Source organism: Perca flavescens, chromosome 16, assembly GCF_004354835.1.
Source record: "Perca flavescens isolate YP-PL-M2 chromosome 16, PFLA_1.0, whole genome shotgun sequence".
In the NCBI taxonomy this organism is placed as follows: Eukaryota; Metazoa; Chordata; class Actinopteri; order Perciformes; family Percidae; genus Perca; species Perca flavescens.
Window position 1 is genome coordinate 15,703,414 of NC_041346.1, and position 17,766 is coordinate 15,721,179.

At 42.6% G+C, this 17,766-nt stretch overlaps 1 protein-coding gene across 4 annotated transcripts in view; it reads right to left on the bottom strand.

Annotated features, from left to right (window-relative positions):
- The window catches only part of sardh (sarcosine dehydrogenase), a 44,945-nt gene that overhangs the window by 9,166 nt on the left and 18,013 nt on the right, over nucleotides 1–17,766 (bottom strand). For all 4 annotated transcript variants that reach the window (XM_028601763.1, XM_028601761.1, XM_028601764.1 and 1 more), the window contains 7 exons: nucleotides 15,784–15,874; nucleotides 15,391–15,532; nucleotides 9,892–9,975; nucleotides 6,151–6,264; nucleotides 5,566–5,704; nucleotides 3,337–3,450; nucleotides 2,630–2,777 (listed from right to left, as the gene is read on the bottom strand). In XM_028601763.1, coding sequence (XP_028457564.1) covers nucleotides 2,630–2,777; nucleotides 3,337–3,450; nucleotides 5,566–5,704; nucleotides 6,151–6,264; nucleotides 9,892–9,975; nucleotides 15,391–15,532; nucleotides 15,784–15,874 — 832 coding nt within the window. The remainder of the gene's footprint in view (nucleotides 1–2,629; nucleotides 2,778–3,336; nucleotides 3,451–5,565; nucleotides 5,705–6,150; nucleotides 6,265–9,891; nucleotides 9,976–15,390; nucleotides 15,533–15,783; nucleotides 15,875–17,766) is intronic.

Genomic DNA, 17,766 nt, shown 5'->3' on the forward strand with positions numbered 1-17,766 from the left:
GGACGGAGCATGTGTGACGTCACCCATTGGTTTATGGAGATCTGCTATGAGTCTTCGAGTTTGCCATTACGGGCGCAGCCATTACTGTCACACGTCACACTGGTTGCGGACGTGACAATTTTAGACGAGAGGGAGGAGCCCACTTACACTTTTTACTGGCAATCACATCATAGCCACGCCCTAAAACACCCCGCTTTATCGCCGATTTTAAAATCAATGAGATCATAATTCAAAAAATTAACATCATTCTGTGTTGCAGAAGACTTAAAACTAGCTATTGGGACCATACAGTCATTATGAAAATATTTACTGAGGTAATAAATCAAGTGAGAAGTGGGTCACCTTCTCATACTTCTACAGAAACCCCATGTGTTGCCCCCTGCTGGATTTCAGATAGAATGCAGGTTTAAGGCACTTCCACATTTGCAGCACTTCGCCGGATGAGTTATCCATTAATATTTACAGTCTATGGTGCAGGCACAAGTGTGGTGTGGTGATGGAGTTTTGAAACCACCAATTAGCACTTACTGAGGCTCTCAGCTCTGTGGATCAGAGGACACACTCACTTTAAAGCTAGTCAAAACATATTATGCTAGTAAATTATATTATCTATAAACCTGTCCATGTTATGAGCAGTATTTCCTGGGGTGGTATTAAAATGTTTCTTGATAAAACTGGTCTTACTCCTGAACCTCTTACCCTTCTCTAATAAGCACACACACCTCTTGCAGGATATCACATAATTTAATTATTTAAAGAGATCAATTTGCTTCATAAGAAAACAAACCTCAAACATTGGATGGTAGATTTTCTGTAATCCCTCATATGTGGCAGTAAAATAGGGAGGCACTGAGAATCAATACAGATGCTAATCTTGTTTATATTATTCTCACACACACACACACACACACACACACACACACACACACACACACACACACACACACACACACACACACACACACACACACACACACACACACACACACACACACACACACACACACACACACACACACACACACACACACACACACACACACACACACACACACGAACCTGAGAACAGGCCGGATAACATCTACAGAGACATGAGGACTGAGAGAAAAGAAACTTAGGAGAACAGAAGATGAGAAAAAGCCTCAAGGAGAAGAAATCGACACAGCCCACACAGACAACAGAGTGGCCTAACCCCACTGCTGGTGAGATGGAAGAACATAGACATAGGGTGGTGAGGTGGCGAGGAGGCGAGAGGGGAGGAAAAGATAGATGAGGAAATTCAGAGAATAAGAAGAAAAAAAGGTAAAAGGTGACCTGGCTTGCTTTTCGAGTGAAGAACAAAAGGAAAACTGTAGGAACCCATCCCATGTCCAAATGTGCAGTACCATTTTCCCCTGTGCAGTTCACAATTTCTCATCTTGAGCTAAGACTAAATGTAATAACTGTGTAATTTTTCATGTGATCATAAATGACCTCTAACAGCAAACAAGCTAACAGTGAAAAGAACACTGTTTTTTATATAGTTTTTATTAATACCTTTTCCTGGGTCAGATTTTTCCTGCAAAGTCACAAAATGATTTACCTACATTAACACATTATGACGGGTCACAGATTTCTTTGCAACACCGGAAAACATGGAGACAATGATTGTAAATCATTCAAAACCAGCCCCCAAATTGGCCCTCAGGTATGTAATATGTCTATTTTATTCATAAAATAACTTTACAATGCTCAATGTGGTTGTAGGTCAGTAGCCAACATTAAAGTACGTCCCGCTTCCATTTAGCACCCGTTTTTAATTCATTTTCAGTCCGTGTTTGTGTTGGCCTACTTTTTCTTTTCCCTTGTCCCCCTGTACTTGAGTAAAGTGTCCTTGGGTTTCATGAAATGCGCTATATTGATCCAAGTTATTATTATGTTGGTTGCTACAACAAATTCTTAATGCTTTGGCTCATGCTACTGACAGTAATACCCGGTTTAGCTCACGATACATCCAAAGTAGTCTTAGTTACCGTATGCAACGCTTAAAATGCAACGATGAATCTGTAACTTATTCTCTTATCGTAAATGAATGATTTTCTGTCTGAGTAAAACATTCATTGAGACTATATGACCTCCCGGTAACGCTAACTCAGTAATACAATGGGCAATACAGCACTGTAAAGAAAAGATCTTTACGACAGCAGGTATGGTAAAAACACTACCACTTTGGTCCAAAGCGGCCGCTAGAATCAACACAAACTGAAAGGTAACAAATAGCCACTTTAAAGTAATTCCACAAGACCGGAGTTAAAGGGAGAAAATCTATCACAACTTAATCCCAGGTTGTCCTTCTTCAGGGATCTAAAATCTGCAAGCTGCCAGTCTGTGTCATCGCCCTCCATCTGAGCCCTCCTGTGACACGTACCGGTCACAAAATACTGCATAGCTGCTAAACAGTTTTTTTACGTTTAGTCCTTGAAGGCCATCACTGAAGTGTAAACACAGTGTTTATACTTCGGTTTTCTTTTTACTTCTCCCTTCCACCACTCTCTGCCTTTAGCCAATCCTTTTGTCCTTTTTCCTCACCTGGATATATAAATGTCTCTGCTCATTAATAGCCCTCCTCCTCCCTCTTTTCTTCCCCTACCTTTTGGGTCCCTGGATGCTGATCATCCCCATGTCCTCGGAGTGGTCTGTCAGCTGGCAGTGGAAGCCTTGGTCCTGAAGAACTGTTCTGATGTGGTTCCAGTTGTGTTCTGCTACACCGCCTCCAATGGCCAGGTAGTATGCATCACCTGGAGCAAAGACGGGAAAGGAAAATAAATAAAAAGTGATTAAGGGGAGTATGACAGAAACAGTGAGAGATGGAACATCAGACAAATACAACAACTGACAGAAGAAGAACGGCAAATAAGATATGATAGCTACATCAAAATACAACAGAAGATAGAATGATACGTAGAAGAATAAAACAATGAATGAAACAGATCAAGGAGACAGATCAATAAATAGAACGAGTCCAAAATAAGATACAACACAATGTCAGATATATCCAGCAACAGATACAACACGGTTAAAGTGACAGAACACAACAGTGATGGAATGATAAAGAGAAGAATGGAAAAAGAGAGAGAGCAATAGATGACACACACACACACACACACACACACACACACACACACACACACACACACACACACACACACACACACACACACACACACACACACACACACACACACACACACACACACACACACACACACACACACACACACACACACACACACACACACACACACACACACACACACACACACACACACACACACACACACACACACACACACACACCACTGGACTGTGGTGCCAGGGGCAGGTTGGCAGCACCAGGCTCCAGTCTGCTCACTGTGAGGTCAGCCTCTGCTCCTCCTTTCTTATTCAGCATGCAGGTATACACAGTGGAACCTGAAACACACAGATGAACAATTCATTCCCGTGGCAGACTTTGTAGGCCAATTTAAAGTGTGCAGTGCTTGGAAACATGCAGAGGGAAAACTCTGAATAAATAATGAACCCAAATTTGAGGTCAATCTTCTGTTTCTAACCAATTCTTTGTGAGTAATCCAGTGTGTGTTCTCCTGGCCCCCGTGTGTAAGAATAGATTTTTAATAAACTCAAGTCTACTTACAGAACACTTCTTTCACAACTTGCTTTTAGGGGCAATAATTATAAATCTCTGCCTTCAACATGTGCAGAAGGTAGTCTTTTTTGTGAAACAGTTACCAAGGAAACGACAACCCCGTCAAAGCTGAGAACATCACTCAACAAACACATTCATTATGAGAACATCATCAAAATGATTCCCTGATGAATGAAGTCTGCATCTAATTACGAGACAAAAAAATAACATTCCCGTCATCTGTTGGCCAAAGGATTTTGTGACATGCTTATATGTGGCTGTCCCTCAGCCACCTCTCATTTGAATGAATGATTGATGTTACAGTTTCATTCTGTCACTGGTATTATAGAAAAGGGTGTGCAAATGTGTAAACTGAGCATAAGTCTGCGTGCTGAGAATTTAAATAATCTCGGACCACTGTAATTGCTGTAGGAGGGAACAGGGAGCAAGAAAGAGAGAGCGATAGACAAAGAAATTGGGAAAGCAAGGTCAGATGATGCATAATCTAATATGTACATGAAAAAGCTTTTGGAAACTACTTTCGTATATGGGCTGAGATCTGGTTGTCATAATAAGTGGAGGATAATAAAGTGGAAGTAGATGTTAGCACACAATATCAATCAAACAGGCTACAGAAAATAAACAGCAGCTGTGCAAGCTTCAATGGTTATTTCAGCACTTTAGTGTTGCACTTCATTTCCAGTAGGTTTTTAATCCATCAAACAAAAGACAGACTAAACAAAAATGGTACCTGAGACGTGTGTGTCACGCAGGCAGTGTGCACACTCTAACCTGTTAACATGGGAGCTGAAAAAAAAAAAATATATATATATATATATATATATATATATATATATATATATATATATATATATATATACACACACACACACACACATCCCTTATTTCCTCCCTGTGGGTATATGCCTTAGGAAGACCTGTAATTGGTTGAAACTTCGCTAATAAAAATAAAGGGACTTGTGCTACCAGTGTGCTGGTACTCCCTGAATTGCAATGAATCCTACATTTCCCATGATGCAACCAATAGCATCTTTCGGCTACACACTTGGCTGCGTGGCGTGAGCATGTCAGCTGCGTGGCGTGTCCGTTCATATTTCAGCTCCCATGTTAACAGGTTAGAGTGTGCACACTGCCTGCGTGACACACACGTCTCAGGTGCCGCTCGAGCCGCGTCTCTAGGTTTTGATATAAATGCAGATATAAATGTAATTAAAAAATAGATTTTCTAATATTGCACCTGTCAATACAGAAGGAAATATTCTATAGCCTATTTTGCTGTCAATACTGCCGACGTTGTCTTTAGAGTTTGAAAACAGTTTCCCATCTTTTTGGTTTGGCGCACAACTAGACGGGCCAAACTTTATTGTAAACCTAAATTAATAGGAGGGCCAGATCAAAATCTGCAAGGGTCCGGGTTCGGGCCGCGGGCCTTGAGTTTGACACATGTGCGTTAGACCCTCCATGCCTGGTTAGAGTCCACAATACCCTGACCTCCTATTTATCAACACGAAAACAGTTGGTGGATGAAGTAGGAATGTGGGGAAAGTGGAGAAAATACATCCAGAGTATTTGGAGCTCTGCCCATTTTCACACCTGTCACTGCAGAAAGCAGGCACAGCTGTCGGTTAGCTGATTTTGAAAAGTTAGAAAAAAATACTTTAACAGATTATATGCTGGCATTTAGTATTAGTGGTATTTGAGATTGTGTGGAAGCGTGGACTGTTTTGATTAAATGTTGGCACCTTGTTTAGTCCTCCTATCCATGTATCTGCACTCTTCATTCTGTCAATCTTTTCTCCCATCTGTCTGCGTATGTGTGAGTGTGAGTGTGTGTGTGTTTAAGTAAATGTGTGTGCATGTTCCTGCTGCAGCAGACTGACCTGGCTTCTTGTTGACATCAGCAGTGAACAGCCAATCAGCTGCCTTCTTGGCATCTGGTCCAGAGAGATAGAACTTTCCAAAGTAGGACATGTCAAAGACTGCCACACCGTGTCTACATGTGAGGCACTCCTTCTTAATCTGCATTTTACAAAAAAAACACACACATCCAATTAATACAGACCTCAATTTGCAAACATGACTGTAGATTGTATATATTTGGAGCCAGGTACTTGAAGGAAACATTCATTACAATGGGTATTGATATTAAGGTTGGTAATTCTCCCCTTGTGGTGTGTCCTCTGAGCTGCTGCGTTAGTTTTGGTATGCACTTCATGCACCATAAACCTCACTGACTGTTCATTCATCACTCTCAGTTGTTCATGATTGTTATTTGTTGTTATTGTATTTCCCATGACAACATACTGTATGTTCCCTTTCCTCATGGGAGCCTTCAAAGTGTCCATATTCATCTGGCGACCATGAGTTTTTTTGGCCCATAGTTGTTTGACAAAACAGGAAGTTGCATTAATTGAATTACACTGAATAACACACATGCTCACACACTCACACGCTTGGTTTCTTACCACGTCATGATGTGGAGGGAAGTCAAAGGTGTACTCTTTGCCCAGTAATACGTTATATTTGTAGTTCACATTCTTCTTAACGTCATAAGCCCCATAGTAATCATAGTCTTTAACCTTTGCAATAATACAGACAAACAAATGGTTAGAGGCTAATTAATCATCAACGTTTCCATGTACAGAGAAGGACAAAGCATTGGGCCAGAAACAGCGTCAGTGTCATCTATTATAGGCAGTTCCAACAGTCCCTATCCAGCAAACCTTGTGGAGGAATTTGCATCTTAATTGTTGTCTTTTCAACTGTCCATCCATCCATCTTCGTCCGCTTATCCGGTGTCGGGTCGCGGGGGGAGCAGCTCCAGCAGGGGACCCCAAACTTCCCTTTCCCGAGCAACATTAACCAGCTCCGACTGGGGGATCCCGAGGCGTTCCCAGGCCAGGTTGGAGATATAATCCCTCCACCTAGTCCTGGGTCTTCCCCGAGGCCTCCTCCCAGCTGGACGTGCCTGGAACACCTCCCTAGGGAGGCGCCCAGGGGGCATCCTTACCAGATGCCCGAACCACCTCAACTGGCTCCTTTCGACGCAAAGGAGCAGCGGCTCTACTCCGAGCTCCTCACGGATGACTGAGCTTCTCACCCTATCTCTAAGGGAGACGCCAGCCACCCTCCTGAGGAAACCCATTTCGGCCGCTTGTACCCTGGATCTCGTTCTTTCGGTCATGACCCAGCCTTCATGACCATAGGTGAGGGTAGGGGCGAAAACTGACCGGTAGATCGAGAGCTTTGCCTTCTGGCTCAGCTCTCTTTTCGTCCTGGCGGTGCGATAGATTGAATGCAATACCGCACCCGCTCGCCCGATTCTCCGACCAATCTCCCGCTCCATTGTCCCCTCACTCGCGAACAAAACCCCAAGGTACTTGAACTCCTTCACTTGGGGTAAGGACTCATTCCCTACCTGGAGAAGGCATTCCATCGGTTTCCTGCTGAGAACCATGGCCTCCGATTTAGAGGTGCTGATCCTCATCCCAACCGCTTCACACTCGGTTGCGAACCGATCCAGTGAGTGCTGAAGGTCGCAGGCCGATGATGCCATCAGGACCACATCATCTGCAAAGAGCAGCGATGAGATCCCCAGCCCACCAAACTGCAACCCTCCCCACCCGACTACGCCTCGATATCCTGTCCATAAATATTACAAACAGGATTGGTGACAAAGCGCAGCCCTGGCGGAGGCCAACCCTCACCTGAAACGAGTCCGACTTACTACCGAGAACCCGGACACAGCTCTCACTTTGGTCATAGAGAGATTGGATGGCCCTGAGTAGAGACCCCCTCACCCCATACTCCCGCAGCACCTCCCACAGTATCTCCGGGGGACCCGGTCATACGCCTTCTCCAAATCCACAAAACACATGTAGACCGGTTGGGCATACTCCCAGGCTCCCTCCAGGATCCTTGCGAGAGTGAAGAGCTGGTCCGTTGTTCCACGACCAGGACGGAATCCGCATTGTTCCTCCTCAACCCGAGGTTCGACTATCGGCCGAACCCTCCTTTTCCAGCACCTTGGAGTAGACTTTACCAGGGAGGCTGAGAAGTGTGATACCCCTATAATTGGCACACACCCTCTGGTCCCCTTTTTAAAAAGAGGAACCACCACCCCAGTCTGCCACTCCTTTGGCACCGTCCCAGACTTCCACGCAATGTTGAAGAGGCGTGTCAACCAGGACAACCCCTCCACACCCAGAGCCTTGAGCATTTCTGGACGGATCTCATCAATCCCGGGGCTTTGCCACTGTGTAGTTGTTTGACTACATCAGTGACTTCCGCCTGGGAAATCGGCGACAATCCCCGTTATCCTCCAGCTCTGCCTCTAACATAGAGGGCGTATTAGTCGGATTCAGGAGTTCCTCAAAGTGCTCCCTCCACCGCCCTATTACCTCCTCAGTGTAGGTCAACAGTGTCCCATCCTTACTGTACACAGCTTGGATGGTTCCCCCTCCCCCTCCTGAGGTAGCGAACAGTTTTCCAGAAACACTTTGGTGCCGACCGAAAGTCCTTCTCCATGTCTTCTCCAAACTTCTCCCACACCCGCTGCTTTGCCTCTTTCACGGCAGAGGCTGCAGCCCTTCGGGCCCCCGGTGCCTGCAACTGCCTCCGGAGTCCTCCGAGATAACATATCCCGGAAGGACTCCTTCTTCAATCGGACGGCTTCCCTGACCACTGGTGTCCACCACGGTGTTCGTGGGTTACCGCCCCTTGAGGCACCTAAGATCCCAAGACCACAGCTCCTCGCCGCAGCTTCAGCAATGGAAACTTTGAACATTGTCCACTCGGGTTCAATGCCCCCAGCCTCCACAGGGATGCACGAAAAGCTCCGCCCGGAGGTGTGAGTTGAAAGTCTGTCGGACAGGGGCCTCCTCCAGACGTTCCCAATTTACCCGCACTACACGTTTGGGCTTACCAGGTCTGTCCAGAGTCTTCCCCACCCCTGACCCAACTCACCACCAGATGGTGATCGGTTGACAGCTCTGCCCCTCTTCACCCAGTGTCCAAAACATACGGCCTCAGATCAGATGAAACGATTATGAAATCGATCATTGACCTTGGCCCTAGGGTGCTCTGGTACCAGGTACACTTATGAGCATCCCTATGTTCGAACATGGTGTTCGTTATAGACAATCCATGACTAGCACAGAAGTCCAACAACAAACAACCACTCTGGTTTAGATCAGGGAGGCCGTTCCTCCCAATCACGCCTCTCCAGGTGTCTCCATCATCGCCCACGTGTGCGTTGAAGTCCCCCAGCAGAACAATGGAGTCCCCCACTGGAGCCCCATGCAGGACTCCAGTCAAGGTCTCAAGAAGGCCGAATACTCCGAACTCCTGTTTGGTGCATATGCACAAACAACAGTCAGAGTTTTCCCCCCACAACCCGCAGGCGTGGGAGGCGACCCTCTCGTCCACCGGGGTAAACTCCAACACAGCGGGCGCTCAGCCGGGGCTTGTGAGTATCCCCACACCCGCCCGGCGCCTCACACCCTGGGCAACTCCGGAGAAGAAAAGAGTCCAACCCCTATCCAGGAGTATGGTTCCAGAACCGAGACTGTGCGTGAGGTAAGCCCCACCAGATCTAACCGGTGGCGCTCCACCTCCCGCACCAGTTCCGGCTCCTTCCCCCACAGAGGTGGCGTTCCCGTCCCCAGAGCCAGCGTCTGCCGCCCGGGTCTGGTCCGTCGAGGCCCCTGACCTTCACTGCCACCCATGTGGCATCGCACCCGACCCCAACGGTTCCTCCCACAGGTGGTGGGCCCATGGGCTGGAGAGATGGGAGCCACGTAGCTTGTTCGGGCTGTGCCCGGCCGGGCTCCGTGGCAAACCCGGCCACCAGGCGCTCGCCCGGCGAGCCCGCCGTCTGGGCCTGGCTCAGGCGGGGCCCCGGGCTTCCTCCGGGCAGGGTCACTCCATCTCTACCTTGCTTCTTCATTGGGGTTTTTGAACCATTCTTTGTCTGGCCCCTCACCTGAGACCACTTTGCCTTGGGAGACCCTACCAGGAGCACAAAGCTCCAGACAACACAGCCCTCAGGTTCACAGAGACACACAAACCTCTCCACCACGATAAGGTGATGGTTCACGGAGAAGCCTTTTCAACTGCCTTTTGTTAATATGCAGGTGTAACTAAACCATTAGACTGCACATGCTTGTGTATAGAATATGCATGGAGCGCAAGTGTGCATATCTCACAGGAGCGGGCCCGTCTTTGTTGAACCAGCCAGGTCTTTCCCAGCCATGTCTCTCCTGGTACACACAGCCCTGCTCCGTCAGCACCTAAGGCAGACAAAAGGGTAAAATCAGTACAGAAAGTTCACACAAATATAAATGTATTATATAGACATACATGTATTCTCATAGTTGGAAACTTCAATCTTCATAGCAACAGAATTGAACACATCAATTGCCAGAGGAACCACAGCTGCTGAATCTCACTCAAGGGCATTTTGACTGCTGTTTTTTAACAGCACCAATTGATTTTTTCAAATAGGGGCAGCCGAACAAGCTCAACACTGATATTGTATCACCTTATAAAGTTGTTATGGGGAACTTGCAAAAAAACAGTTACATGTTTACACATCGAGTAGAAACACAGCGTTGTGCAGCTGAGGAATGGTAGCCCAGTATTCACTTTCCTTTTATCTCCGTTTTATTCTCCGTCATCTCCTGAGAAAATGACCTTGCTCTACAGCGGCTTAATGCTCCACTCTGTTCACCAGCTAGTCATTAACTCTAAACATATCTGCCGTATGTTTCTGGGCAAGTAGCGTACAGTGGGTTTATCAAGAGCTCTTTTGCTGAAAACAGCTGTCAGATGCAACTGGAATCGAGGTTGAGAGACTAAGCAAACCCCCTTCACATTACACACAGTCATTTGATCCACTGTTATTTAAAAACAACAATGATGTTGATGATGAAGTGCAACTTTTCACCCATTATAATACAACATAATAGGCAACAAATTAACTGGCCTAGCCTACATATCAAATATTTATCTAAAATGGCAGGAAGTGATGTCCAATAGAGTTGGGCAATATATCGATATTATATCGATATCGTGATATTAGACTAGATATCATCTTAGATTTTGGATATCGTAATATCGTAATATGGCATAAGTGTTGTCTTTTCCTGGTTTTAAAGGCTGCATTACAGTAAAGTGATGTCATTTTCTGAACTTACCAGACTGTAACTGTTCTATTATTTGCATTTACCCACTTACCGGTAGTCATTATATCCACATTACTGATGATTATTTATCAATAATTTCATTGTGTAAATATTTTGTAAAAGCACCGATAGTCAACACTACAATATCATTGCGGTATTGATATCGAGGTATTTGTCAAAAATATCGTGATATTTGATTTTCTCCATATCGCCCAGCCCTAATGTCCAAACTATTTTGTTTTAGCACAAAATGTTGCAAATATAGTACACTTGTTAATTCTTTATTTCTGACCAGTGTTAAAATAAGATATTCCAGCGCTCCCTATCATCCTTGCTAAAATTGACAGTCGCCCACAGTTAGTAGGTATGTTCTGCTATGCTCTCCTCCTAGCAGGCAACCAGCGGTCTCTTGCCAACTTTCCCCACACCAAGCTATATATATATATATATATATATATATATATATATATATATATATATATATATATATATATATATATATATATATATATATATATATATATATATATATAGTATTGCCTCCTAAAAGTAGACAGTCTCATTATTTTCACAGGGAAAACTTCCTTGGCTGATCAAACTCCTTAAGCACCTCTTAGCCATAATACATGGCGTTATGATAAGGAGCAAGCACTAGTATTGTGAACAAAAGCGCATTTAAAAATAAAAATTAGACTGTTATTTCTTCTTCACTCTGCCAACCCTTTATTCATCTGAGACTCTCCTACAGTAGGAAAGGCTAGTTGCTAGGTGATGGCCCGCGACGAGTGATTAGCAGGGGTCTAATGAGCTTGCAGCCGAGGGTTGGACCGACCCAGTCTCACAGGGACTGTGCTCTCCTTCAAGCTAGTCTGTCTACCTGAGAGCAGTTATTTGTGTCTTTTCAGTGCTCTGTACTGTAGCTGGCTAGCATAAAATCTGGTGCCATAATTATCCCAAACATAACATGATAAAACCTGATCCTGCACTTACAAGATACAAGTTATTGAGAATTTGAAGTGTCAATCATCTTATATGTTTGACATTAGTTAAGTGACTTTAATTTTAAGTGTTATTGGTAATGATAATCGTTCAGGGAAAGTCAAGGCTATTTACATATTTAAGGCTGAAGTCACAAATTACAAGCAGTCTATAAATATTTGTGAAGAGAAAGTTTTGCACTGCACTGGAACATAGACATGAAGCAAAATCTGGCCATGCTTATTTTATGTACATCAATTGCTTACTGTAGCACATGCCTCATTAAAGAGCACCAGGATGTGCTGATCAAGAGGGTGAATGTGATAAAACTGCTTTTCTGGAGAGTTGATGCAGATAGTGGCATACACGTTGCCTGGGTGTGGTCTTTAGAAAAGAAATGTGCAGGTGTTTTGACATGCATTATACAGCACTGCTGTGTTGATCTTAAAACAGGTGTTTGTTTGATTTTTAAACGTAGGAGTAATAAATTGATTTTATTACGTGGTATTATGTGGTATTTGCATTACGATATAAAGTAATGCTCATGGTTTTTCTTTTTCGCTGATTTTTTTATCTGTTCTTTTATCTGTATTATTCATAGGCAGCCCAAACTTTGTAGGGTGGAAGACAAACATGTCAATATGACTGAACTGAACCATTACAAGTTTGTACGGCATGCCCTAGATTTGGGAAACAAAGTGTGAAAAGACTGACATTAAGGGTAGCATAAACTTTGAGCAAAATCTAAGAGGGTGCAGCAACTGTTTTCCTGGATTTTAGATTTTTATCTAAATGTAATTTAATACTATCTAGAAAATTCTCCAAAATAACCTTAAAAGGTACTGTATGCTCAAAAATATGCTGAAAGCATAATATGGCAAACTCAAGCCCATCAAGCAACAACAGATGGGCATATTGACCTGAATGTAACTTTACTTGGTAATATAAACACATAGTGTCCTATGTTACATTGTAAAAGGTTAACTAAATATCCCATTTTTTTAAGCAGCTCAACACATTACAATGCACCTGGTGCTTTACAGCAAGATACACATTGTACAAGTACATTGGTCAGCTAAATGTAACAATGTGATTGTGTTTAACCTCACATGTGGGAAAATAAAAGGTCTCAAAAACATCCTGTTCTATTAAAAAGGAAAATTCCGGTCGATTTCAACACGTAGCGCTGTTGTTTGAAAATTTGGAGTGCGGTCATCAGCGATAAAAACGAAAACAATCAGTGTTGTCTACACCGTGTTATCCTCCTGCTAGCGTTAGCACCCAGGAGGCTGAAACCGGGCAAGGTTTAAACGTACTTTTAGCCTCTTAACATGTTCGAAATGTCATTACAAGTGGCTACCCATATGAAGTGATTCTTTCCGAGTGAATCGGATTTTTTATAAGTAAGTGCTGTAGTACAACTAGCAGGAGACAAGTTATAATTGAGGTAAGTTTGGAGACACTACCTTATTTAATCATTAAATTAATAATTATTTTTTGTTTACGTTTAAAACTAACGCTAGCAGGAAGATAACATGGTGCAGGCAACACAGATTGTTTTTGTTTTTCTCGCTACTGACAGCACTCCCAATTTACAAACCGAGCTAAGTGTTGAAATCGACCGGAATTCTCCTTTAAGTGGGATCACAACAGGGTGATACAAAAACATATTATATTAAAAATTAAAACAAACAATAAATAAAGTGTGAGAGAAACTGTGATGACTCGGAGAAGGCTATGTATGCTATGTAAGCTATCGCAAGCCATATTTTGAACAGGAGTTTCCTGGCCAATCATGTTAGAGGAGGGGCTTAGGAGACCGTTTTGGCCTTTAGCGGAGAGGGGAGAGGGAATGAGAAATTGTCGGATCTTCACAATCCTACATACAGCACTTTTAAAAAGGTAAATGAAGTCTTGAACAGGAAAGCAAGGCTAAGTGGCTCATTAATGCATAAAATATGGGTGCAGGGCCCATTAAGAGTTTGTGTCGGAGAAAGGAAGCTGAAAGACATCCGAGACCAGGCTACCGGAGCTAAGTGTATCATTTAAAGTCATGTTGGCAAGGATTGCATTAATAAGCTGCTGCTGGGGATAAGTTATTCTGCTAACTGCAGTCTGCCTGATCCTGAATCAGCTTTTTACCTCCAGATCTGAGCAGAAAAGACATGAGGTGACAGAGAGAGGGAGACAGGGAGATAAACATACTGTAAGTACTGAGAGCGATGGTGTCAGAGTATCACCAGTACTTCAAGACAAGCTTGGCAAAATATTCAATGACAGACATGAAAGCACACACACAGTTTGTCCTATGTCCCTGATTTGTAGCATCAGCAACTCAGTCTACTCCGCACATTCATGCACACATAGATGTTGAAAAAAAAAAAAAACGAATACCAGATGAGAGACATGAGTGAACGCCGTGTGTAGCTGCATGAAAAAATAAGATTGGAATGAGAAGGTGAGGAGAATAACGAGAAAAGAAGTGACTCATACAACCTCTAAAAATATAGGAAGTGATCAAAGATGACTGGTCAGGTCAGGTATGGCAGTAGAGATGCTCCTGTGACTTAGACCCACTCAACTATGTTCAAGCCAAAAGGTGTCGGTCTGTCTAAATCCTGAGAGATACACACATACACTTCCTACAAGTTTTCACAGAAAGTAAAAGCCCTGCTTGCCTAACTGAAAGGGCTTGAACAGAGCCAAGATTATGCTTAGTATTTATCAGATCGAGGAAAAATATATACTGTATGTACTGTTGTTGTGTATGTATTTAGGATGGCAAACAAAAACAAGAAAACAGCATTTTTGGAGTTATTGTGTCGGTTAGTATAAAACGTTATAAAATGAATTAATTATCTGTTCATGGTTGATTGCATTCCTTTTTACCATTTTTTATGATTAACATTTTTATTCTTATTTAAAAAACAAAACATCCAACTCACAAAATGAGCACATCACCTCCCCGTCTGAAAAGGAATGCAATCAACCATGAACAGATAATTAATTCATTTTATAACGTTTTATACTAACCGACACAATAACTCCAAATTGTATAGGGAGGTGGTGATGGCGTGTGGGGGCCACACGCCATCACCACCTCCCTATACAATTTAGTTGTAGTTTTTTCTTTCCCTTCCTTGATCATCATCCAGTGTAATACTCAGATCCCTTTCCCATGTCTTCTTGAGGGCTATCCAGGCTCCATCCCCCAGGTTCTGCATAAGCATAAACTAATACCCAGAAGCCTCATGACCTTTTCCATATTTCAACAACACCTTATCATAACATTCTGGTGCCTTCCGGGCTGAAGAACTGGATCCATTTTACCATTTATAAAGTTGTTAGATGTAAAGAGAAAAAATAAATACAGAAATGATTGTTTGGCTATTTGAACCTGTGGTGCCTCGACTTAAATGGCTCATCAAACCACAGTTGAAAGGAGAGTAACTAACTCGCACAAGAGAGACGTACATTGGGGTTGTTTCCTTGAACTCCTTTAAAAGAAAAAAAAAAAAAAAAACTGTTAAACTGCTCATCTACCTGATGGAAAGGGTCCTTCCTCATGTTTCGGCTGGCCAGCGGCTCATCAAAGGGGAACACCACAGAGTAGTTTTTAGCATATGACTCATGGCTCCTCTCTCTGATCCAACGTGTGTTGTCTGTCAGCGAGTTATGGAAACGCCTGAGACAGCAGGGAGAGGAATTCAAAAGATTAATGCTCATTAAAAGTCACAATCATTCAGACTTCATTAAAACTTTATTATTCTGGTTCCTGCTGCCCTTTGATTAAATGCCAAACGGAAATTCAAAACTGTGTTCTGCTTTTTAGAGCGGCGGCACTATACCTTTGAAACTTCCTGTGATCGAATTCACCGCTCAAATACTTTTGTGTTTCACCTCTGTATGTTATATTACAGTATTAGTGTGATGTACCTGATGTCGTAACCATACATATCCTTTTCAGGGCGACCATGTATGATCCAGTGAGCCAGCTCTCTACCACAACCACCTCCCAGCATCATGCCTGATAAAAACACACAGAAAAAGAGAAAAGATAACGCAGATATTGTTACGAACACAACTCATAAATCATATTAAACAATTAAATCAAGTTTGATAATCGATAAATCGCTTTACTCATTTATTAAGCCAAAATACTACATTTGCTGCTCTGTCCATTGTTCTTAAATGTGAGGTTTTGGTTATCATCTATCTTTACATAGTATTCTAAATTAAATACCTGGTTTTGGTTTAACTTATCTTCATTATCGATAAATCAGTATCGCAAATTCTCAGAGCACAAAGTCACATCACTATTTTGGAATGATGATCAAACAAGACAAAGGATGTCACCCTGCACTTCTGACATTATATGAATAAAATGTTTCAGAGATTAATCAAAGGAAAATAACTAACAAATTGATCGTTAATGAAAATTATTGTTAGTCGCAGAACAAAAAGTTTGTATCTTATATGCCAGATTACTGGGTCAGTTGCAAACCTGCTGGGTTTGGGACCAATAAGCTGCTCCCTTTTAGCAACCCCCTTCTTGTGTTGTGTTGCTGCTAATTTGCATACATCCTGTGTGTTGTGTGTGTGCATATAAACGTGTGTTGCGAGCACATCAACATGCAGCAACGCGATCAGTGTGTCCTTGCAATCCTTCCTTCACCCCTTCGTCTCTCACAGCATGCACTCTCTCCTCCAATCTCTCACCACTTCACTCATCTGCAGACACTTTCACTCCAGGCCAAGCCTGGGTGGATGTTTAAATGGATGGATGGATGGATGGGAGCAAGGGTAGAGAGATAGACAAGCTTAATGATTCTTTAAGCCTACCATCACCACCTCTATCCTCCACTGAAGCACATCTGTAAGGCAAATAGCGTCATGCCACTGAACCCAATGGGTTTCTCAGCCTCATTGTGAACTGCCTTAAATACAGGCAATTGTTTGTACCTTATAATGTGATTAAAAGAAATCTCTTCTTATGAAGAGCTTTCTTATGAGCAACATGGTGATACAGCTAAGAGATGCAGAATTAAAATCAATTAAAGAACCATAATCACAATAAGTAAATGCACTCAAAGTTCAGCATGATGATTTTGACACTAAGAATAAGTAACTTTAGGTTGCTAGGCAACAAAGTCAACTTCTACTATTAAGCAGAGTTACCGGTTGCTTGCAAACCAAAATGAAGAAGGGAAAAGAAGACGGCATGAGGAAAAGTGGCGATTATCAAGGTCTTGCTTAGATTAAAAACTAGGATGTTGTGTTTTGTTTGTGTGTGTATGCTAAGTGCAAGTGTGTGTGCCAGTCAAGAGAAAGGCATTTGGAACATCCTTGCTGTGCATGGCTGGTGGAATATATTTAATTATGTTACTGGTGTTATTGGTGACGCCGTGCCCATTTCAATGAGCTTGGTCCCAGCACATTTTGACACATCAAAACTAGAGGACGAGGGGACAATATTTTATCCACCTCCATTCAGATAGCAATTACACACACAATTTATATTTTATTTCTTTTGCAAAGTAGAAGAAAAATAAATTTACAAAGTGAGTTAAAAAGGGCTGAAGCATTATTTTTATTAACATTATTTATCTGTCCATAATGGTTTTGATTAATCAATCTATAAAGGACAGAAAATAGTAAAAGAAATTCATTAAAATTTCCAAAAGCCCAAGGTCAGGTCAATCACTTGTTTTGTCTGACAAACAGTCAAAGATATATAAATTACAATGATTTATAGCCAGCAAACCTACACATTACAGACACTGGAACCAGCGTATATATTTGGCTTCTTTAAAAAAGGACTTAAACGACAAATCATTAAATCAAAATTGTTGCTGATTAACTTTTATTAATAGACGTATTGCTTAATCCTTAATGCTTAATATTTTCCACACAATGTAA